The following is a 24,709-nucleotide window of genomic DNA, read 5'->3' as shown; positions in this document are numbered from 1 at the left end:
GGCACCAAATTCCTATCTTTCAATGATCACTCTGAATGTAAATAGACTACCTGCTCCAATCAAAAGACAAAGGGTATCAGAATGGATAAAACAACAAGATCCATCTACAAGAGACTCATTTTAGACCTAAAGACACATGCTTCTTTAAAGAGAGGGGATAGAGAACCACCTAACACACTAATGGACGTCAAAAGAAAGCCAGAGTAGCCATACTTATACCAGACAAACTAGATTTTAGACCAAAGACTGTACCAAGAGATGAAGAACGGTGCTGATGTCATAAATTAAGGGGTCTATCCATCAAGATCTAACAGTTATAAATATTTATGCTTCCAACTTGTGAGCACCCAAATATATGAATCAATTAATAACAAACATAAAGAAATTCATTGACAATAATACAGTAACAGTAGAGGGCATTAACAGCAATGGACAGATCATTTAAGCAGAAAATCAACAAGGAAACAATGGCTTTGAATGACACACTAGACCAGATGGACTTATCAGATATATTCAGAACACTTCATCCTAAAGCAGCAGAATACACATTCTTTTAGAATGCACATGGAGCATTCTCCAGAACAGAACACATACAGAGTCAAAATCAGCCCTCAACAAGTACAAAAAGATTGAGATTTTCAGCTCACAACACTATGAAACTTGGAGTCAACAAGAAAATATTTGGGAAGATCACAAATACATGAAGTTAAAGAACATCCTACTAGAGAATGAATCGTTCAACCAGGAAATTTAAGATGAAATTAAAAAGTACACAGAAGCAAATGAAAATGAAAACATGACAAACAGATCAACAAAAAACTAGAAGCTAGTTCTTTGAAAGAATTAATAAAATTGATAAGCCCCTAGATAGACTTATCAAAAAGGAAAGAGAAAGGACCCAAAAATAAAATCACAAATGAAAGAGGTCACAGGCAACACTACAGAAATACAATTAAAAGAGAATTTATGAAAAATTATAGGCCAACAAACTAGGCAATCTGGAAGAAATGGACAAATTCCTAGAAACAAACTACAAAAGCTGAAACAGGAAGAAACAAGAAAATTTACACAGACCCATAACCAGCAAAGAAATTGAATCAGTAATCAACTATTTCCCAACAAACAAAAGTCCAAGGCCAGATGGTTTCCCAAAAGAATTCTACCAGACATTTTTTTTTTTTTTTTTTTTAGAGAGAGATCACAAGTAGGCAGAGAGAGAGGAGGAAGCAGGTTCCCCACCAAGCAAAGAGCCCGATGCGGGACCCAATCCCAGGACCCCAAGATCATGACCTGAGCTGAAGACAGAGGCCCAAACCACTGAGCCACCCAGGCACCCTCTACTAGACATTTAAAAGAAAAGTTAATACCTATTCTTCTCATATTATTCCAAAAACAGAAATGGAAGGAAAACTTCCAAACTCATTCTACAAGGCCAGTATGACCTTGATTCTAACACCAAAGACCCCACTAAAAAGAGAATTACAGACCAATATTCCTAAACAAGGATCCAAAAATTCTCAACAAGATACCAGCAAATTGAATCCAATAGTGCATTAAAAGAGTTATTCACCATGATCAAGTGGGATTTATTCCCGGGTTGCAGGGCTGGTTCAATATTTGTAAATCAATCAATGTGATATACCACATTAACATAAGAAAGCATAAGAACCATATGATCCTCTCAACAGATGTAAAAAAGGCATTTGACAAAATATAGCATCCATTCTTCATTAAAACCCTCAATGAAGTAGGGGTAGATGGAACATACCTCACTATCATAAAGACCATGCAAGAAAGACCCACAGCTAATACCATCCTTAATGGGGAAAAGCTGAGAGCTTTCCCCTATAGTCAGGATCAAGATAGAGATATACACTTTTAAGCATTAGTATTTAGTGTAGTAAGGGAAGTCCTAGCCTCAGCAATCAGACAAGAAAAAGAAATAAAAAAGAAGTCAATCTTTCAGTATGTGCAAACGACAAACTCTATGTAATTGATACTCTATGCAAACGATATTTAGAAAACCCAAAAGACGCCACAAAAAATTGCTAGAACTAATACATCAATTCAGCAAAGTCTCAGGATATAAAAGCAAGGTAGGGAAATTCATTCCATTTCCATACATCAATAATAAAACAACAGATAAAGAAATCAAGGAATCAATCCCATTTACAATTGCACCAAAAACCATAAGATACCTAAGAATAAACATAACCAAAGAACTAAAGGATCTGTACTCTGAAAACTATAAAGACTTAAAAATAAATTGAAGAGGACACAAAGAAATGGAAAAACATTCCATGTTCATGGACTGGAAGAAAACTGTTAAAATGTCTATACAATCCAATGCAATCTACATATTTAATGTAATCCTTACCAAAATACCACTAGCATTTTTCCCAGAGCTAGAACAAACAATCTTAAAATTTGTACATAACCAAAAAAAAAAAAAATCCAAATAATTAACCAACCCTGAAAAAGAAAACCAAAACCGAGGTATCATGATTCCAGATTTCAAGTTATATTACAAAGCTGTAGTCATCAAGACAGTATGGTACAAGCACAAAAAAAGATACATTGATCAATGAAATGGAACAGAAAACCCAGAAATGGACCCACAAATCTATGTTCAACTAACCTCTGACAAATCAGGAAAAAGTATCCAATGGAGAAAAGACACTCTCTTCAACAAATGGTATTGGGAAAACTGGATGGCAAGATGCAAAAGAATGAAACTGGACCATTTTATTATACCATACACAAAAATAAATTAAAACGGGATGAAGGACCTAAATATAAGTAAGAAACCATTCAAATCCTAGAGGAGAACACAGTCAGCAGTCTTTGACATCAGCCATAGCTACTTCTTCCTAGACACAACACCAGAGACAAGAGAAACAAAGGAAAAATGAACCACTGGGACTTCATCATGATAAAAAGCTTCTGCACATCAAAGGCAACAATCAACAAAACTAAAAGGCAGCTTATGGAATGGGAGATGATATCTGCAAATGATATATCTGATAAAGGGTTAGTATCCAAAATTTATTTAAAAAAACTTACCAGGCTCAACACCCAAATATCTGGTTAAGAAATGAGTAGTAGGCATGAACTGACATTTTTTCAAAGAAGACATCCAGATGGCTAACAGACACATGGAAAGACGCTCAACGTTACTCATCAACGGGGAAATACAAATCAAAACCACGATGAAATACCGCCTCACACCTGTCAAAACGGTTACAATTAACAACATAATAAACAACAGGTATTGGTGAGGATATGGAGAAAGGGGAGTCCTCTTGCACTGCTGGTAGAGCTGCAAACTGGAATAGCCACTGTAGGAAACAGTATGGAGGTTTCTCAAAAAGTTAAAAATAGAATGACCCTATGATCCAGCAACTGTGCTAATAGGTATTTACCCAAAGGATAATACAGATTCAAGGGGTACATGAACCCTGATATTTACACCAGCATTATCAACAACAGCCAAACTATGGAAAGAGACCAAATGTCCATCAACTGATGAACGGATAAAGATGGTGTGTGTGGGTGTGTGTCTGTGTGTGTACATATATGTACAATGGGATATTACTCAGATATCAAGAAGAATGAAATCTTGCCACTTTCAAGGATGCGGATGGAGCTAGAGTGTCCTATGTTAAATAAGTCAGTCAGAGAAAGACAAATACCATATGATTTCACTCATATGTGGAATTTAAGAAACAAAACAGGGGTGAGTGACTGGGTGGCTCAGTTGGTTGAGCATCTGACTCTTTGTTTTTCCACTCAGATCATGATTTCTGGGTCGTGGGATCAAGTCCCGCATCAAGCTCTGTGCTAAGCAGGGTGTCTGTTGAAGCATGCTCTCTCTCACGCTCTCTCTGTCCCTGTGCCCCTCCCCCTGCTTGCACTCACTCACTCTCTCTCTAAAACAAATAAATCTTAAAAAAAGAAAGAAAGAAAGAAAGAAACAACAGATGAACATGTGGGGCGAGGGGCAAGAGAGGGAAACAAACCAGAAGAGACTCTTAACCACAGAGAACAAACTGAGGGCTGACAGAGGGAGGTGGGTAGGGGATGGGCTAGATGGGTAATAGCCATTAAGAAGAGCATTTCTTATGATGAGGACTGGGTGTTGTATATAAGTGATAAACCACTGAATTCTACTCCTGAAACCAATATTGCACTATATGTTAACTAGAACATTAATAAAAATCTGAATACACACACACACACACACACACACACACCCCATTCTTAGCTCACAGACCATATAAAAATAGGCAGAGGGCTAACACTGGCCCATCAACAGTAGTTTGCAACTCCAGATATAGTTATTTTATAATTTTATAATTAACTCAGTAGAAACCCAGCCTCCTACATCAGTGAAGAGTTTAAAAAAAAAAAAAAAAAAGAGCCACAGAAGCATACCTTAGAACTAGAAGCATTTAACATGGTAGCTGAAATTCCTAATTGTTTTAAAACCATTAACTGGTCTTCCATAAGCGAGATCAATGGGCAAATCACAAGGGTAAAACCTAAAAGAGAAAGTATGTACTTTAAATTTTACACTACCTCCAGAATAAGTTTCAACCACTCACCTGAGGGCATCACAACATCAATATACTACCTATTTCTCATCCTCATTAATAGAAGAGTTAGATATAAATAAGTGACCATTAGCCAAATAAGCAAATACAAGATTAGACATAAATCTCTTCCCTATTCAATATTATAAAAATAAAAACATATCATTCTGAATTTTTACTTATCATTATTGGGCATATTAGCAAAATATTGTAAATCTGGTCAAATACTATCCAGTTCTATGAGGAAAAAGTTATTCCAAGGCTTTCCAAAGAAAACACAGCAACCTGTATAATTACAATTGATAGTGACTTGAGTATACTTCTACTTACTGTACCAGATTAACACATGCTGAGTAGAAATCAGTGAACAGTTTACTGACTGAATGAAATGCTGTTAGTATATCCCCTTTCTCTTATTACTGAAATTGTGCACAGCTGTTAAGAGTTATTCTACATTAACTTATGTCTCCATAGATTGTTCCTTAAAATAACCTGAGACAGAGAGCAGACCAATTAAAAAATAGACTCAGATTCAGATTTTATCAGGGATTTGCCATCTCAAATACTCTCTCTGCTGTATTTTCACATTCTCCTTCAACAGTGGTACCTTCTCATTATATTTAAACACAGGCAAGCCCTCTCATCTTTAAAACACCCTGGATATCTAATTTAGGGCCCCCTCTTTCTCCCTGCTTAACAATTCTTTGTGAAGACTGTCCCATTCACTAGTTCTACTTCCTCAACTCATCTTCCCTCTCTCTCCATTCCCACAGAAGTTCTTTCTCCAAATGTATCCTATTTCAGTGGGCAACTTTACCATCCATCCTAGCCTAGAATTTGGACATCATTCTAGACTATCCCTTCTCCTACCACCCCCGCCACCATACATACAATGAAAACAAGTCCTAGTGAATCTACCTCCTAATTATTTCTAGAATTCCTCTATCTTCTAAAGCACAATCCTAACTAGTCTCTTACCTACATAAAACCCTTCAATGGTTTCCCACTAATCTAAGGAAGTTTTTATATACCTTTCAAGATTCTTTCCACAAGTCTTGCCCCTGCCTGCCTGCCACAATGAAATTCTTCCAGGTTACTGAATGCCCCCTACCATGCATGTTCCTACTTTTGGGCTCAGAAATACTGCTCCCCTACACGAACACTCTTCCTTACTCCCCTGTTCTAGCTTTGCCTACTGATCCTTCAACTTTTAACTTAAATGCCACACTGGCAGGACAGCTTTCTCTAACAGCCCCTGGGCCAGATCTTTGTACTAACTTAATTCCCTATTAAAATCTCTATCACAAAACCTTTATTACAACTGCTTACAATAACCTATTCTCTAAACTGGGGTCAATACACTAAGGACTAGCTGCTTATCTAGGTAATTCAAGTTTTAATGGAACAGAGGCATATCCATTAGTTTACATGCTGTCCAAGGCTACTTTCATACTACAATGGCAGAGTTTGGTAGCTGCCACAGAGATCATATGGACCACACCTATCCCATTTACTGACTGGCTCTCTAAGGGAAAGACTGCTGACCCTTGCTCTATATCCTTGCTAGTCCCCAAACAGCAGCATCAGTATCACCTGGAAGCCTGTTAGACATGCAAGATTGTGGGTCCCACACAAACTCAGAATCTGCATGTTAATCACATCACCAGTGATTCTTACACGTTACAGTTTGAGAAAGCACTACTTTATACCACAAACTCTATGAAAACTAGAACTTTGCCCATTTCGCTCACTACTCTTACCTCCCGTGCTTAACAACATAGCCGACACTCAATAAAGATCTGGTACTAGAATCCAGGCCTGTGGATTTTTAATTATGTTTTAAGAACAAGATACAAGAACTAATTCCACTCAAAGTCTTTAACAGACTCTCTTTAAATGAACCCTTCAAAATGTCTATTAACATAAAGATAAAATAACAATGCACTTGGTTTTTACACAGGTATGATTAGAATTTTTTTTTAAAGAATTAAAAGAGAAATGGCATTTCTTCAACTTAAATGAATCTTTATTAATATATACCGTCTGAACATAATGCTGGTAATTGGTAGCATAAGCTCTTTCCACCTCCCGTAGGCATAACAAGAAATACCTCCTTTCCAGACATTGTTACATTAATAGTTTCAAGCTGAAGCAGTCTGAACTTCTGCAGTTTAAAGACATTCTGCAGAACATCTTTAACTTTATCAGACCAGGGAAAATCTAGACAGAGAAAAATAAGTTACATATATTAGAACTATTTAGGATTATAAATGAGATAAAAACATGAATGGCCGCTTTTATACTAGAGAAAAACAGGTAATACTTTATATAAGACTTTAAATACTATTAACAATTTAATTTTTATACTGACAATTTTGAGATTAGTTTAGCTCAGAAAGCTAAGCAAAAACACATTTAATCATATATAAGAAACAGTACATCAGAAAAAAATAAAAACATTTGCCAGCTGAGAATTAACCTACAAATAAGAGGAAAGTACTTGTCAGGTATTCAAAAAACAATCTGAATGTTGGGGCACCTGGGTGACTCAGTGGCTTAAGCCTCTGCCCTCGGATCAGGTCGTGATCCCAGGGTCCTGGGATTGAGCCCCGCATCGGACTCTGCTTATTTGGGAGCCTGCATCCTCCTTTCTCTCTCTCTCTGCCTGCCTCTCTGCCTACTTGTGATCTCTGTCTGTCAAATAAATAAATAAAATCTTAAAAAAAAAAAAATCTGAATGTTGATTAGGGAATTCATAGTATCATAAAAATCTCAAAATCAAGTTAACAGTTACATGGAATTTATGTAAATATCTTGTTTAGAAGTGAATCCCTGAAAATCTAGGCCCATAAAAGCACTGCAATTTTAGAGTCAGTATTCCATTTGAATGTGATAGCTAGTGATAAACATGATGGCTGGCAAGATCTTGAATCAAGAAAGGTGTGTTCACCAGGACAGGAAAATAAACTAGACTTCGGGAAGAGTCTGAATCTATTTTTTTTTTTCTTAATGGTTTAATTTTCTTTTAGTTAAAATTTTACAAATTTAGTTAAAAATCTTTTCCAAGCATTGACTGATGCTGTTAGAACATGAGTAAGAATGGTTTGCCTACTGGCTTCCCATGCCCCTTAAAGAGTGGCCAGTTTCCCTTTAAGCCAACGGAAAGCACTGATCGAGGAACAATGATTTAACTCCTACATAAAGAAAAAAATTAGAAACAAAACTAGCAAAGAAAAACAGAGTGAACCTTCTTTATTCCAAGCAGCAGGTGAAGAATTCCATTCACTGCTTTCCCCAGCATCAGGAGTCTCTAAATGCTGCTTTATTCGACTTGTTAAGATGTTCTTTTTCTGAATAAGCTCTTGTTGCCTTTCCAAAAGCTCCTGAATTTGAATGTCTACTGCATGTAGCTCATTGGTTATAGAATCCAATTCTTCAGTTAAACCTGTAAAGGGGGAAAAAAGATACAATGACTAAATAATTAGTTTCAGGTTTCCCTACTGATTTTTGGATATTCCTCACCATTGAAATTACAGACACTTACCGTAGTAGAGCAGGATAGTTAAGGGCATGTGTGTTGGGAGTCACAAAGACCCGAGTTAAATCTTAGGTCCCCTTCTTAGCTCAGGCTAAGTACTTAAGTGAGCCTTAATTTCCTCATCTGGAAAATGGGGATAATATCTAGCTTTCATAGTATTGTTTTAAAGAATTAAGTGAGATAATATATGGAAAGTTCTTAACATAGTACCTGGCACACAGCTGTGCACTTAATTAAAGATCACTGTTACTTTTACTGTGTTGTGGGACAGTGGTCCAATAACCTTCTAAGTCATTTAAGTAAAGTGATCAGACTTTGAAACAAAAAGAAGGCATTTTAAAGTAATCCCCTAGGGGCGCCTGGGTGGCTCAGTGGGTTAAACCTCTGCCTTCAGCTCAGGTCATGATCTCAGGGTCCTGGAACTGAGCCCCGAGTTGGGCTCTCTGCTCGGCAGAGAGCCTGTTTCCTCCTCTCTGCCTACTTGTGATCTCTGTCAAATAAATAAATAAAAATCTTTTTTAAAAAATAAATAAATAAAAAATAAAGTAGTCCCCTAACTACTTAGATAATATCTCCCAAAAACACTCATATCTAGGTTCGTATGTTAGCATGATAAAGAGTCGGGATTAGAAACAAGCTGATATAACAATTAAAGGAGAAATCAAATGTGCTACCGTAAATGACATTATAATTCCATCATAACTAATTTATAAAGCAAACTTCTAAGCAATCCAAGTATTAAAGCCAAAGTGAGATTATGTTTGACACAATAGAAACTAAAAATTTTTTAAAGATGTCCTTAGTGCTTTCTAAAACATCAATCTGCATTAATCCAGCTTGAAGGCTGGAAATTTTCATAAGATGAAATTTCATGGTTATGATTTAAAATAGGATGCTATGGTGGCTTTGTATTATATCAACTACCTGAACTGCCTTCCCTGAAATATTCTGGGTTAGGAGTGGCCACAAGTGAACTCTTGGACCTGGAAGGTAGAAATGAAAGAGAAGCCACCTTTTACATTGCATTCATACATTTACATTACATTATTGGTATAATGTCAGGTGCTGCTGGGGCTCATTCATTCTTCGCAGGTGGCAGAAGCCAGTTCCTCCATCTCCTGCTGAATCTCTTTGGGGCAGCAGGTTGGCCCACAGCTTCTTCAGCTTCCCTGAATTGTTGGCCACGTTCCTGTACAATTTTCTATGGCAAATGCACCAGCTCTTCTGCAGGGCACCAGCATCTTGGCAATCAGAGCCTTGGAGGCAACGACACACCAACACGAGTGCAAGCAAGAGCCAGACAGGTTCCATTTTCTGCTCACTGGCTTCAGCTCTTTTTTACCCTGCCACACTTGCTCTCCATCTTCGTTTCTACTGCTAGCACTGCTGACTTCAGGACCAGTAATGGACTGCTTAACCACATGCCATGATCATGTACCAACTGATTCCTATATATCCCTTATATCACTCACAATGATTCAGCTTCTCTAAATGAACCCCAACCAACACCAAATGTTGTTCCTGAGGAAAAGAAAGTTAAAAGTAGGTTCTCTAAATTGCTTCTATGCCACCTAGAAGAGTCTCTGATTTAAAGATTTAAAGGCATTAATGACCCTTGCAGTGGTAAAAGAGACAGTGGTATTCTATGACACACAGTAGACAAAGTTATGTGAATTATAATCTAGACACCAGTAATTAAGTTATCTAGGGAGCGAAAGGCTCTGGGTGGCCAAGTGTTTGCTGTCACAGAACACTTTTTGAGAATAATGGGGTTGACTGCCTGCTCCTAAATATACTGAAGAACCTGAGAGAAATGAAGGATCTGCATAAAGAGACCTCAAAGTCTCTATGACTTTCCTTAAAGAACCTCTTATCTCCTATAGCTACCGCGCCAAGATTACCAAATACCAACATTTTGCAGGGGCTGAATTACAATGTAAACTGAACTCCCAGCCTTGCACAGGCTCTTATGTTAAAGTTAGGGCACTGATTAGGAAGAAGTCAGACTCTGCAACTGGGAAGGGAACATCTGGGCAGATTCCAATGGGGCAGGCAGGGGACCTTAAAATACTAAATTCTGCCAAGTCTCTCTTGCCCTTCCTCTTCTTTCTCAGTCTCCTCCTATCTGAATGCCTATGATAGTTGTTTTTGTTTTTGTTTTTGTTTTTTTGACAGTGGCCTTGTAAGGAACGGACTGCTAAGGCCTACTAAGAATCTGCCCTGCCACCTCTCAGTGCTTCAAGACCTAGGAAGCCCTAGACAATAATGTACAAATGACTGACACATGAAAAGACATGAAACACACCAAGAGTTGCACTTACCAATATAGATAAGCATTCCTCATTTTACTGTGCTTCACTCTACTGCATTTTGCAGATACCAAGCTTTTTAAGAAATTGAAAGTTTGTGGCAACTTATATTAAGCTAGTCTACGGGCACCATTTTTCTAACACTCTTTGCTTATTTCATGTCACATTTTGGTAATTTCTGCAATTTTTGAAACTTTTTCACTATTAGTACAATTGTTTTGGTAACCTGTGATCAGTACTCTTTGATACTACTACTGTAACTGCTTTGGGGAACCACAAACTACACCCATATAGGACAGCAAACTTAATAACAGAGGTAATTTTTTACTTTCAAGACTTATTTTTTATAATATAGATTTTGTAAGGCTATAACTGCCTCAGATAGTGCTTGCTCTGATGGATCTGGGCAAATCAACTGAAAACCTCTGGAAAGGATTGTCACTCTAGTCGCCATTCAGAAAATTCATGATTCATGGGAAGAAGTTAAAATATCAACATTAACAGAAGTTTGGAAGAAGCTGATTCCAACCCTCATGGATGACTAGAGGTTTCAAGATTTCACTGGTGGAAACAGCAAGAGAACTGGAATTAGAAGTACGGCCTGAAGATGTGACTGAATTGATGCATTCTCATGACAACACTTTAAATGAGCAAAGAAAGCAGTTCCTTTTTTTTTTCTTTTAATGTGTATTCCAATTAACTTTTTCTGTCATTGATTTTTTAAAAAAATCAACATATAATGTATTATTTGCCCCAGGGGTACAGGTCAGTGAATCATAAGGCTCACACATTTCAAAGCATTCACCATAGCACATACCCTCCCCAATGTCCATAACCCAGCCACCCCATCCCTACCGCCCCCACCCCTCCAAGCAACCCTCAATTTGTTTTGTGAGATTAAGAGTCTCTTATGGTTGTCTCCCTCCCAAGAAAGTAGTTTCTTGAGATGGAATCTAGTCCTAGTGAAAATGCTGTGAAGACTGTTGAAATGACAACAAAGGGGGCGCTTGGGTGGCTCAGTGGATTAAGCCGCTGCCTTCGGCTCAGGTCATGATCTCAGTGTCCTGGGATCGAGCCCCGCATCGGGCTCTTTGCTCAGCGGGAGCCTGCTTCTCTCTCTCTCTCTGCCTGACTCTCCGCCTACTTGTGATTTCTCTCTCTGTCAAATAAATAAATAAAATCTTTAAAAAAAAAAAAAAAATGACAACAAAGGATTTAGAATATTACATAAATTTAGATGATAAAGTAGCAATAGCAGGTTTTGAGGGATGGACTCCAATTTTGATAGTTCTACTGCGGCAAAAATGCTATCACATGTACAGAGAAATCATTCATGGAAGGAAAAAAAATCTACCAATGTGGTAAACTTCACTGTTTGTTATTTTATGAAATTGCAACTGCCACCTTGATTAGTCAGCAGCCATCAACATCAAGGAAAGACCCTCCACTAGCAAAAACATAAGACTCACCGAAAATTCTGATAGCTAGCATTTTTCAGCAATAAAACATTTTTTAAAGATTTTTTTTTTAATCATTTGAGAGAGAGAGAACACAAGCAAGAGGGAGGAGCAGAGGGAGAGGGAGAAGCAGACTCTCCACTGAGCAGGGAGCCCAATGTGGGGCTTGATCCCAGGACCCTGGGATCATGACCTGAGCCAAAGGCAGATGCTTAACCAACTGAGCCACCCAGGCGCCCCAGCAATAAAGTATTTTTAATTAAGTTATGAACATTGTTGTTTAAGATACTCTACTGCACACTTAACAGACCACAGGATAGTGTAAACATAATTTTTACATGTACCGGGAGATCAAAAAATTATTTGACTTGTTTTACTGTGAAACTGGCTTTACTGCAGTGGTTGGAAACAAACCCAGAATATCACTGAGGTATCCCTGTATCAACAGAAAAGTAGGGAATATGTGTGAGAATAGATTCCTAAAGGTACAAAATAAGATATCAAATGAAGCTAAATTTACAGATATGGACTCAATATGAAATTGTGGTTTAGGGGTACTGGTTGGCTCGGTCAGTTAAGCATCTGCCTTTGGCTCAAGTCATGATCCCAGAGTCCTGAGATCGAGCCCCACACTGGGCTCTCTGCTCAGCAGAGAGCCTGCTTCTCCCTATCCCTCTGCCTGCTGCTCCCCCATCTTGTGCGCTCGTTCATGTGCTCTCTCTCTGTGCCAAATAAATAAAATCTTTAAAAAAAAAAATCCACTGTGGTTTAGTGCATTAAATACAGTGGCCAGGAGTGGCTCTAATAATTTACTTAGTTGGTTGGCAGAAACCTGGCTCATGATGAATATCAGAAAGTTGGGATGGAATACCAGAGGTGTAGATTCCAATGATACTGAAGGGCTAGAACTTCCTGGGTGTACACTAAAGGAGGGGATCCAGAGGCTTCAGGAGATGGGAATGCTAGAGGAGATTATCAGGCAGACTGACCATCCACTCTCCTGCTGTCCCTCAGGATGATCCAGAGGACATACCTTTCACCAAGGCTGAGAAATATATTCATATATTCATGAGGGCCTCCCCACCCTGGCATCCCTGAAGAGCTCTTCAAGGCTGTTCTCTGTAAGCTAGGAATGACAGTGGGGGAAGTACTGCCTTTGAACTAGACTAAATGAGTCAATGAGAATGATGGATTCCAAGGTATGGTAGTTAATGGTAGCAATTCAGTTCACAACCAGAGAAAAAGTACATGTGGTTGCTATAATAAGCAACACAGCAGAAGCAGTAAACAGAATAGTCCAAACCACAGACAACTCAGAATTGGTTAGTTGACCATGATGTCCTTGAAACAGACTGATTTAAAAATGCAGAATACAGGGGCACCTGGGTGGCTCAGTGGGTTAAAGCCTCTGCCTTTGGCTCAGGTCATGATCCCAGGGTCCTGGGATCGAGCCCCGCATCGGGCTCTCTGCTCAGCGGGGAGCCTGCTTCCCTTCCTCTCTCTCTGCCTGCCTCTCTGCCTACTTGTGATCTCTCTCTATCAAATAAATAGATAAAATCTTTAAAAAAAAAAAACAACACAGAATACAAAGCCCTGATTCCAGTACACATAAGTTTGACTCGAATCACTACAAGAGTCACGGTCTTCAACCAGTTCCCAGAAATGAGTCAATACATAGACCCAGAGTCCCTTTAATAAAGTGGAGGTTGGACCCCTTTGAGGAACGCCTCTATTATACAACTAAAAATTTATGTGGTAAATCTTCACACCACTGTTCTCCAGAGCAGCTTATCAGGGTAACTGTGCAGTGGGGAAGGAAAATAACTTCTCAGAAATTATTGAACATTAACTCTTAACTGATAGTTCCTGGACAACTAAAATGTCATGGTGATCGACCAGTGAGAAGAGGGACTGGATTTATCCAAGTCACATGATCAGTGCTGTTTTCCTCAGGTCCATCAAACAGGAGGCTCAGGAGATTCTTTAACCCACTCTGTGGTTATTTCCGCAGTTCCAGATTGTATAGCTCTCAGTTTCCGATTCAAGATGGCAACTTAGGAAGAGCCTGAACTCATCTCCTCCAGAGACACAACAAATTAACAGAGCAATTCCTCCTAAAGAAGAATGGGGGATGGACTGCACACCCTAACAAAGGAAACACCCCCCCACCCTCCTCAAATGTTGTGGAACTGCAGTGGGAGGGATAGCACTGAGGGCTGTAAGCAGATTCATCTGCCCTGGGACACAGAAAAAAAAGCCACAGTTTGAGAGGGAAACTAGAAAATAAAGGAACCAGCCTTAGGACCCTACTAAATGTCAGGGCAGCTCTTAGAACTCTCTCCAGATCTGAGGGGCTGGCAAGTGCCATGGTTTACGTTCCCAGTTCACCTTGACAGCACAGACAGGAGCAGGTTTCAGATGCCATTGCTGGCCTGCTGCCTTAATGAGCCCTGGGCCACACCAGCCCTGGATTTCCTGGGACACAGGAAAAATGGCCACAGTTTAAAAGAACAACTAGAATACAAAGGACCCAAGCCCTAGAATTCCACCAAATGGCAGAAAAGCTGCTGGAAATCTCTCTGGATTGGAGGAGTTGGGGAGTGCCAAAGTTTACATTCCCCTCGACCTTGATTATGTGAGTGGGACCACAGTCCAGGCACCCTAGCTGACCTACTGCCTCAGTGAGCCCTGGGCCCCTAGCCCACATCATTCCAAGACATCCTATCAAGGCAGCCATAGTGCAATGTATGCTAGAATACTTCTGGTCAGCACTCACTACAGCTAAAGCCATCTTGCCAAAGTGACACAGGCACAAAGCACCTTGAACAATCCAGACCTGTACCATACTGGTTCCATACAACTTGCTGGAATACCACCGTGCACACCATCCCATGACTTCCTGGCTCATGCGCTCTTCCACTCCAGCCACCCTACAAGAGCACCACTTACACAGAGTGCCACAGGAACACTGGCTTGCCCTCACCCTGGCTACTGCTGCCCTGCCAGGGCACACCCTAATGGAATGTCCTGGGACCCCCCCAACACACACACACTGCCTCTGTTCCAGGAGCCCTGCCAAGATGCCACATGTGCATGTGCCTCAGTATAACCAGCTCATGTCCACTTCAGGTCCAGCCACACCATCCAGGCACCACCTATACTAAATACCCCAATATAAATATAAATACCCTGGCTTGTACCCACTTCAGTTTCAGCTCTCCTGCCAGGGCACCGTCTGTACAGAGAGGCCTAGGACTGTCCAGCCAACATCCAGTTCAGCTCTGGCTATCCAAAGGCAGCACCAGCACAGGCTGCCCCAGAACCCCTGGCCCACACCAGCCAAAGCTCAGCCAGCCGATGAAAGTCACCAGACACACAGTCTGCACAGCAGACAACCATACATACACAAGACCATTCCTTCAAGTTTAGGAGAAGTAGCTGTTCTACCTCATTCATAGAAACAAACAAAAAGTCAAAAACATGAGACAGAGGCATATGGTCCAAATAAAACAAGACAAAACCTCAGAAAAAGGACTAAATGAAATGGAAATACCAAATCTACCTAATAAAGAGTTCAAAGTAATATCATAAAGACACTCACTGGACTGGAAAGAAGAGTGGATGAATTCAGTGAGAACCTCAAGAGATACAAAATACAAAAAGAAACCAATTAGAGGTGAAGAACAGAATAACTGAAATAAAAAGATATAGTAGAAGGAATCAAGAGATAGGATAGGTTAACGGACCTCAACAATAACCTCAAGCATAATGACATTTGCATGTATAGGGGGTGTCAAAAGCAGAGGAGAAAGAAAGGGGGCAGAAAATTTATTTAAAGGAGTAATAGCTGAAAACTTCCCTAACCTAGGGAAGGAAACAAACATCCAAGTTCAAGAAGCAAAGAGAGCCCTTAACAAGATGAACACAAGGAGGGCCACATCAAGACATATAATAATTAAAATGGCAAACATTAAAGATAAAGAGAGAGTTTTTAAAGGAGCAAGAGAGAAGCAAAAAGTTATATAGAAGGGAAACTCCATAAGACTATCAGCTGATTTTTCAGCAGAAATTTTGCAAGCCAAAATAGAGTGGCATGCTACATACAAAGTGCTGAAAGGAAAAAAAAACCCTGAAACCAAGAATAGTCTACCCAGCAAAGCCATCATTCAGAAGTGAAGAAGAAATAGAGTTTGCAGACAAAGGTAAAAACAAAGTTCATCGCTACTAAACTGGCCCTATAAGAAATGTTAAACAGAATTCTTCAAGTGGGAAAGAGCAAGTCATAATTACAAATAAAAAATCATGAAAGGAAAAAATGTTATGAGTGAAACTGAACATACAGTAAGATAATCGAGAAATCACTCATAAAGCTAGTATAGTTAAAAGACAAAAGTAGTGAAATCAATTTTATCTAAAAAATTAAGGGAAAACAAAGAACAAGAACTATATGATACTCTCAATAGATGCTGAAAAAGCATTTGACAAAGTACAGCATTCCTTCCTGATCAAAACTCTTCAAAGTGTAGGGATAGAGGGCATATACCTCAATAACATCAAAGCCATCTATGAAAAACCCATCGCAGATATCATTTTCAATGGGGAAAAACTGAGAGCTTTTCTGCTAAGGTCAGGAACATGGCAGGGATGTCCATTATCATCACTGCTATTCAACATAGTACTTAGAAGTCCTAGCCTCAGCAATCAGACAACAAAAAGAAATTAAAGGCATCCAAATCAGCAAAGAAGAAGTCAAACTATCACTCTTTGCAGATGATATGATACTATAAGTGGAAAACCCAAAGGACTCCACTCCAAATCTGCTAGAACTCATACAGGAATTCAGTAGTCAGGATATAAAATCAAAGCAGAGAAATCAGTTGCATTTCTTTACACTAACAACAAGACAGAAGAAAGAGAAATTAAGGAGTCAATCCATTTACAATTGCACTCAAAACCATAAGATACCTAGGAATAAACCTAACCAAAGAGGCAAAGAATCTATACTCAGAAAACTATAAAGTACTCATGAAAGAAATTGAGGAAGACACAAAGAAATAGAAAAATGTTCCATGTTCATGGATTAGAAGAACAAATATTGTGAAAATGTCTATGCTACCTAAAGCAATATACACACTTAATACAATCCCTATCAAAATCCCATCCATTTTTATCAAAGAAATGGAACAAATAATCCTAAAATTTATATGGAACCAGAAAAGACCCCAAATAGCCAGAGGAATACTGAAAAAGAAAGCCAAAGTTGGTGGCATCACAATTCCAGACTTTAAGCTCTATTACAAAGCAGTCATCATCAAGATAGTATGGTACTGGCACAAAAACAGACACACAGATCAATGGGAACAGAAATGAGAGCCCAGAAATAGACCCTCAACTCTATGGTCAACTAAATTTTGACAAAGCAGGAAAAAATGTCCAGTGAAAAAAAGACAGTCTCTTCAACAAATGGTGTTGGGAAAATTCGACAGCCACATGCAGAAAAATGAAAATGGACCATTTCCTTATACCACACACAAAAATAGACTCCAAATGGAGGAAGGACCTCAACGTGAGAAAGGAATCCATCAAAATCCTTGAGGAGAACAGAGGCAGCAACCTCTTCAACCTCAGCCACAACAACTTCTTCCTAGGAACATCACCAAAGGCAAGGGAAGCAAGGGCAAAAATGAACTATTGGGACTTCATCAAGATCAAAACCTTTTGCACAGCAAAGGAAACAGTTAACAAAATCAAAAGACAACTGACAGAATGGGAGAAGATATTTGCAAACGACATATCAGATAAAGAGCTAGTACCCAAAATCTGTAAAGAGCTTATCAAACTCAACACCCAAAGAATAATCCAATCAAGAAATAGGCAGAGGACATGAACAGACATTTCTGCAAAGAAGACATCCAGATGGCCAAAAGACACACAAATAAGTGCTCCACATCACTCGGCATCAGAGAAATACAAATCAAAACCACAATGAGATATCACCTCACACCAGTCAGAATGGCTAAAATTAACAAGTCAGGAAATGACAGATGATGGGGAGGATGTGGAGAAAAGGGAACCCTCCTACACTTTTGGTGGGAATGCAAGCTGGTGCAACCACTCTGGAAAACAACATGGAGGTTCCTCAAAAAGTTGGAACAGAGCTACCCTATGACCCAGCAATTGCACTACTGGGTATTTACCCTAAAGATACAAATGTAGTGATCCGAAGGGGCACGTGCACACAAATGTTTATAGCAGCAATGTCTACAATAACCAAACTATGGAAAGAACCTAGATGTCCATCAACAGATGAATGGATAAAGAAGATGTGTTGTATATATATACAATGGAATACTATGGAGCCATCAAAAGAAATGAAATCTTGCCATTTTTGATGACGTGGAAGGAACTCAAGGGTATTATGCTTAGCGAAATAAGTTAATCGGAGAAAGATAACTATCATATGATCTCCCTGATATGAGGAACTGGAGATGTAACGTGGGGGATTTGGGGGTTGGAAAAGAATAAATGAAACAAGATGTGATGGGGAGGGAGACAAACCATAAGAGACCCTTAAACTCACAAAACAAACTGAGGGTTGCCGGGGGAAGGGGGTTAGGAAGAGGGTGGTAGGGTTATGGACACTGGGGAGGGTATGTGCTATGGTGAGTGCTGTGAAGTGTGTAAACCTGGCGATTCACAGACCTGTACCCCTGGGGCTAATAATATATGTTTATTAAAAAAATAAATCAGGGGCACCTGGGTGGCTTAGTGGGTTAAGCTGCTGCCTTCGGCTCAGGTCGTGATCTCAGGGTCCTGGGATCGAGTCCTGCATCAGGCTCTCTGCTCAGCAGGGAGCCTGCTTCCTTCTCTCTCTCTCTCTCTCTGCCTACTTGTGCTGTCTATCAAATAAATAAATAAAATCTTTTTAAAAAATAAATAAATAAATTATTTAAAAATTTTTTAAAAAAGAATCCCAATTATTACCCAAAAAAAATTTTTTTAAAAATTAAGGGAAACTCACAAAATAAAGAGATGTAAAATATAACAACACACACATAAAATGTGAGGAAGGATAGTAAAATTGAAATTCTTTTAGAATGTGTTCAAACTTAAATGACCATCAACTTAATAAAAATTGCTATACACATAAGATGTTATATATGAACCTCTGGGTAACCACAAAACAAAAACTTCTAGTAGATACATAAATAATAATAATAATAAAAAGAGAGAGCTAAGTATAACACTAAAGAAAATCATCAATCACAGGAAAGAGAGCAAAAGAACAGAGAACAAAGAACCACAACAACCAGAAAACAAGTAATGAAATGGCAGTAAGTATATCTCTATTAATAATTACTTTAAATGTGACCGGTCTAATTGTTTTCAAATCAAAAGACATAGGGTGACTAAATGTATACAAAAAAAAAAAAAAAAGACCCATCCATATGCCCATATGCTACCTACAGGAGACTTACTCGGACCTAAAAAGACTAAATGACTGTGAGTAAAGAGATGGAACAAGATATTCCATGCAAACAGAAACAAACTGGAATAATTTTATCATACATAATTTTATCAAACAAAATGGACTTTAAAACAAAGAGTATATTATAAAACAAAGAATGGGGACACCTGGGTGGCTCAGTTGGTTAAGCAGCGGCTCTTGATTTCAGCTCAGGTAATGATCTCGTGGTCCTGTGATTGAGCCCTGAGTCAGCTCTGTGCTCAGCCAGAATCTGCTTGAGCCTTCTCTCCCAGCCTTTGCCCTTTCCCCTGATGGCACATGCGTGTGTGTGCGCGCGCGCGCACAGTGCGTGCGGACTGTCTCTCGCTCTCAAATAAATAAATCTTAAAAACAAACAAAAAGAACAGAATTACATGACGATAAAGAGATCAATCCAACAAAGGGTATATAGCAATTGTAAATAACTAGGTACCCAAAACTGGAGCACCTAAACACATAAAGCAAATACTGAGACATAAAGAAAGAAATTGATGGTAATGCAATCATAGTAGCAGAATATAACACCCCATTGACATCAACAGACAAAGCCTCGAGACAAAAAAATCAGTAAGGGTACAGTATCTTTGAATTACACATTAGAACAATGGAGCTAGCATACATACAGAACATTCCAGCCCAAAACAGAATACACATTCTTTTCAAGTGCACATGGAACGTTTTTCAAGATAATTCAACACATAAGGTCACCAAAAAGCCTCAATAAATTTAAGAAGATTAAAATCTTATTATGCATCTTTTCTGACTACAATAGCATGAACCCATAGATCAATTACAGGAAAAAAGGAGGGTGGGAGAATAGGGAAAAAAAACACAAACACATGCAGCTTGAAAAACATGCTACTAAACAACTAACAGTTCAACAAGGACAAAAGAGGAAACCAAAAGCTACATGGAGACCATCAAAAACAAAAACACAAAGGTCCAAAATCTTTGGGACATAGCAAAAGAAGTTCTAAGAGCATAATTTATAGCGCTAGAGGCCTGCCTCAAAACCATGATAAGTCTCAATCTAACAATCTAAAGGAACTAGAAAAAGAAAAATGAAGTCCAAAGTTAGTAAAAAAGAAATAATTAAAACCATAAGAGCAATAAAAGAAATAGAGACTGCCTTCCCCCCAAAAAGGAAAAAAAGGTTAAAAAAAAAATCCATAAAACTAGTGGTTTCAAAGAGCTGGCTCTTTGAAAAGACAAAGAATTACTAAACCTTTAGCCAGACTCATCCAAAAAAAAAAAAAAAAAAAGGCAAGAGAGAGGGGGGCAGGGGAGAGAACCAAATAAAATACAACTAGGAGAAATGGATAAATTCCTAGACTTAAAACCTTCTGAACTGACCAGAAAGAAATAGAAACAGACCAATTATAGGTAACACATTTAAATTAGTAATCAAAACACTACCAAAAAAGGAAAATCTAAGACCAGAATTCACAAGTGATTTCTACAAAGCATTTTTTTTTTTAATATTAAGCATTTAAAGAAGAGTCAATACCTGGTCTCCTCAAATATTCCAAAAAATAGACAAGAAAGTAAAGCTTCCAAATACATTCTACAGGACTGGCATTATCCTCATACCAAAGCCACACAAACACTACAAAAAAAAAAAAAAAAGAAAAAGAAAGAAAAGAAAAAAAAAGAAAGAAAACAAACTACAGACCAAATCCTTGATAAATACAGATGTAGAAGTCTTGAATAAAGTATCAGTAAAGCATATTTAACAATACCTTAAAAGGTTTTTCACCATAATCAAGTGGGACTTATTCCAGGGATGCAAGAAGGGTTCAATATTCACAAATCAACCAACGTGATATATCACATTAAAAAAATGAAGAATAAAAATCATACGATTATCTCAACAGATGCAGAAAACGCATTTGACAAAATTCAACATTCATTCAACAATAAAAACTCTCAACAAAGTGGATTTATAGGGAACACACCTCAACATAATAAAGGTCATATAATATAAAGCCACACTAACATTATACTCAAATAGTGAAAAACAGAGATTTTCCTCTATTTCCAGAAAAGGCAGGGTGCCTGGGTGGTTCAGTGGGTTAAGTGTCTGCCTTTTGCTCAGGTCATGATCTTGGGGTCCTGGGATGATCAGGATCCCTGCTCAGTGAGGAGTCTGCTTGTCCCTCTCTCTTTGCCCCTCCCCTTGCTCTAGCACTCTTCTCTCTGTCTCAAATAAATAAATAAAATCTTTAAAAAAAGAAAAGGCAAGGAAGGATGTCCACTCTCACCACTTTCATTCAACGTAGTACTTAAAGTCCTAGACACAGCAATCAGACAAAAAAAAAAAAAAAAAAAAAGGATAAAAAGGCACTCAGTCCCATTTACAGCTGCACCAAAAATAAAATATCCAGGAATAAATTTAAACATAAAAGGAAAGACCTATATACTGAATATTAGAGAACACTGTTAAAAGAAATCAAAGAAAACACAAATAAATGAAAAGATATGTTCTACTCAAAAACTGGAAGAATATTATCCAAATGTTCATAATATCCAAAGCAACCTACAGATGCAATGCAATTTCTACTAAAATCCCATCAGTATTTTTCACAGAACCAAAACAAATAATTCCAAAATTATGGAACCACAAAAGACCCTGAATAGTCAAACCAATCTTCAGAAAGAAGGACGAAGCTAGACAATCCCAGATTTCAAGATATACAACTGAAGTAATCAAAACAGTATGCTATTGTCACACAAACACACAAATTAATAGAACAGACAAGAGACCCCAGAAATAAAACCACACTTACTCAGTCGATTAATCTATGACAACAGAGGCAAGCATATACAAGGGGAAAAGACAGTCTCTTCTGCTGACCACCCACAGGCGCCCGCGCTACAGTAAAGAACCTCTTGCTGTTTGCATCCTGTGGCAGTGTTGAATTCTTGGGTAAGGGGATCCGCGAGTCTTTCACTTCAATAAATGGTGTTCAAAACACTGGGTGGCTACATGCAAACGGATGAAACTGGACCACTTTCTTAAACAATACACAAACTCAAAATGGACTAAAGACCTAAATGTGAGACGTGATACCACACAACTCCCAAAAGAAAACAGAGACATCAATCTCTTAGATACTACCCCTGGCAACATATCTAAGATTATGTCTTCTCAGGCAAGGAAAACAAATGCTAATTATAAACTACTGGGACTACCTCAAAATAAAATATTTTTGCACAGCAAAGGAAACCATCAATAAAACAAAATGGCAACCAAGTAAATGATAGAATATATGTGCCAATGATATATTTCATAAGGGATGAATATCCAAAATTCATAAAGAACTTACACAAGTTAACACCCAAAAAAATCCAATAAAAAATAGAGAATACCTGAAAACACATTTTTCCAAAGGTGGAGATGGCAAAAAGACACATGAAAAGATGTTCAATATTACTAATCATCAGGGAAATGCAAATCAAAACCACAAAAAAAACAAAATCACCTCACACCAGTTCAAACGGCTAGTATCAAAAACAAAGAAGTAATAAGTGTTGACAAGAATGTGAAGAAAAAAGAGCCTTCACACTCTGCAGTAGAAATGTAAACTGGTATAGTTACTATGAAAAATAGTATGGTGATTCCTCAAAAAATTAAAAATAGAAATATCATATAATCTAGCAATGATACTTCTGGGTATTTACCCAAAAAAAAATGAGAATACTAATTCAAAAAGATGTAACATACATTGATTGCAGTATTATTTAAAATAGCTAAAATATGGAACCAATCCAGTGTCCTCAACTGGCAAATGGATAAATTAAGAGTCGTGTGTGTGTGTGTGTGTGTGTGTGTGTGATGGAATATTACTCAGTCATAAAAAAGAATGAGATCTTGCTATCTGAAACAAGATGGATGGACCTAGGAAGTACAAGGCTAAATAAAATAAGCTGAGAGAAAGACAAATACCATATGATTTCACATGTGGAATACTAAAACCAAACAGGGGCACCTGGGTGACTCAGTTGGTAAAGCATCTGCCTTCAGCTCAGGTCATGATCTCATGATCTTGGGATCAAGCCCCACATCTGGCTCCCTGCTCAGCAGGGAGTCTGCTTCTTCATTTCCTTCTGCCCCTCCCCCCAGCTTATATGCCCACACGTGCACGTTCTCTCTCTCTCTCTCTCTCTCTCTCAAATAAATAAATAAAATCATCAAAAGAACAAAAAAACTCTTAAATACAGAGAATAAACTGGTAGTTGACAGATGGGAGGTAGGTAGAGAAAATGGTGAAATAGGTGAAGGGGATTAAGAGGTACAAACTTCCAGTTATAAAATAAATAAGTCACACAGATGAAATGTACAGCTTTGGAATGAAATCATTAATATTATAACCATGTAGTATGGTGACAGACAGTGACTACACTTACCATGCTAAGCCCTGATTAATGGGCAGAACTGGGTAATGTGTCATACTCTAAAACTAATATAACATATATTAATTGTACTTCATTAAAAAAAAATAAAAAAATCTTTACAAACTAAAAATATTTGTTGAAAATAATACATCTATGTTAATTTGAATAGAGGGATTCAGAGTGATTTATTATTTTCTACTTTGTGATTTCTTAGGCTCCTTTAATTCTGTCAAAAAACACATCATGCCTTGGACCCCTTTTGCATTGCAGGTGGGAATGTAAAATGGAACAGTGAGTATAGAAAATAATACGGCAGTTCCTGAAAAATTAAAAACAAAAATACCATGGGATTCAGCAATTCTACTTCTAGGTATACACCCAAAAGAACTGAAAACAGAAGCAAACACATTTGTACTCCAATGCTCACAGCAGCATTATTCACAACTGCCAAAGACGAAACAACCCACATGTCCACTGACAGACAAACTGATAAACAAAAGATGATACATACATACATTGTAATATTATTCAGCCTTAAAAAGAAAAATGTTACAAATGGATGAAGCTAAAAGACATTATGCTGAGGGAAATAAGCCAGACACAAAAGGACAAAGACTATATGAGGCCACTTACATGAGGTAGTCAAATCAGTCAAGTAGTCAAATTCATACAAACAAACGTTTTTATGATTTATGTTTCTTTATTTTTGTTAAGACTTTCCTGTTAGAGCACAGGTTCACAGCAAAACTGAGAGGAAAGTACAGAGAAAAACAATTTTTTTCAAAGAACATGCACTTAAAAACAAAACCAAATGTACTATATAAAATGTAATCATTTCCACTAACCTGAAATGGATGCCATTCTAAAACTGAACTGGAGATCCAAATGTCTTTCTAAAAATGAAAGAAAAA

General features: G+C 38.1%; 1 protein-coding gene across 1 annotated transcript in view; it reads right to left on the bottom strand.

Moving 5' to 3' along the window:
- The window catches only part of RECQL (RecQ like helicase), a 55,460-nt gene that overhangs the window by 23,866 nt on the left and 6,885 nt on the right, over window positions 1–24,709 (bottom strand). The window contains exons 2-5 of the mRNA XM_032347712.1: window positions 24,644–24,691; window positions 7,840–8,037; window positions 6,633–6,812; window positions 4,435–4,541 (exon numbers count right to left, since the gene is read on the bottom strand). Of these exons, the coding sequence (XP_032203603.1) occupies window positions 4,435–4,541; window positions 6,633–6,812; window positions 7,840–8,037; window positions 24,644–24,659 (501 nt within the window). The 5' untranslated portion in view covers window positions 24,660–24,691. The remainder of the gene's footprint in view (window positions 1–4,434; window positions 4,542–6,632; window positions 6,813–7,839; window positions 8,038–24,643; window positions 24,692–24,709) is intronic.

This window comes from Mustela erminea, chromosome 6 (genome assembly GCF_009829155.1).
Source record: "Mustela erminea isolate mMusErm1 chromosome 6, mMusErm1.Pri, whole genome shotgun sequence".
In the NCBI taxonomy this organism is placed as follows: Eukaryota; Metazoa; Chordata; class Mammalia; order Carnivora; family Mustelidae; genus Mustela; species Mustela erminea.
Note: the sequence above shows the minus strand (reverse complement) of the source record. Positions and strands in the feature narration are given on the sequence as shown.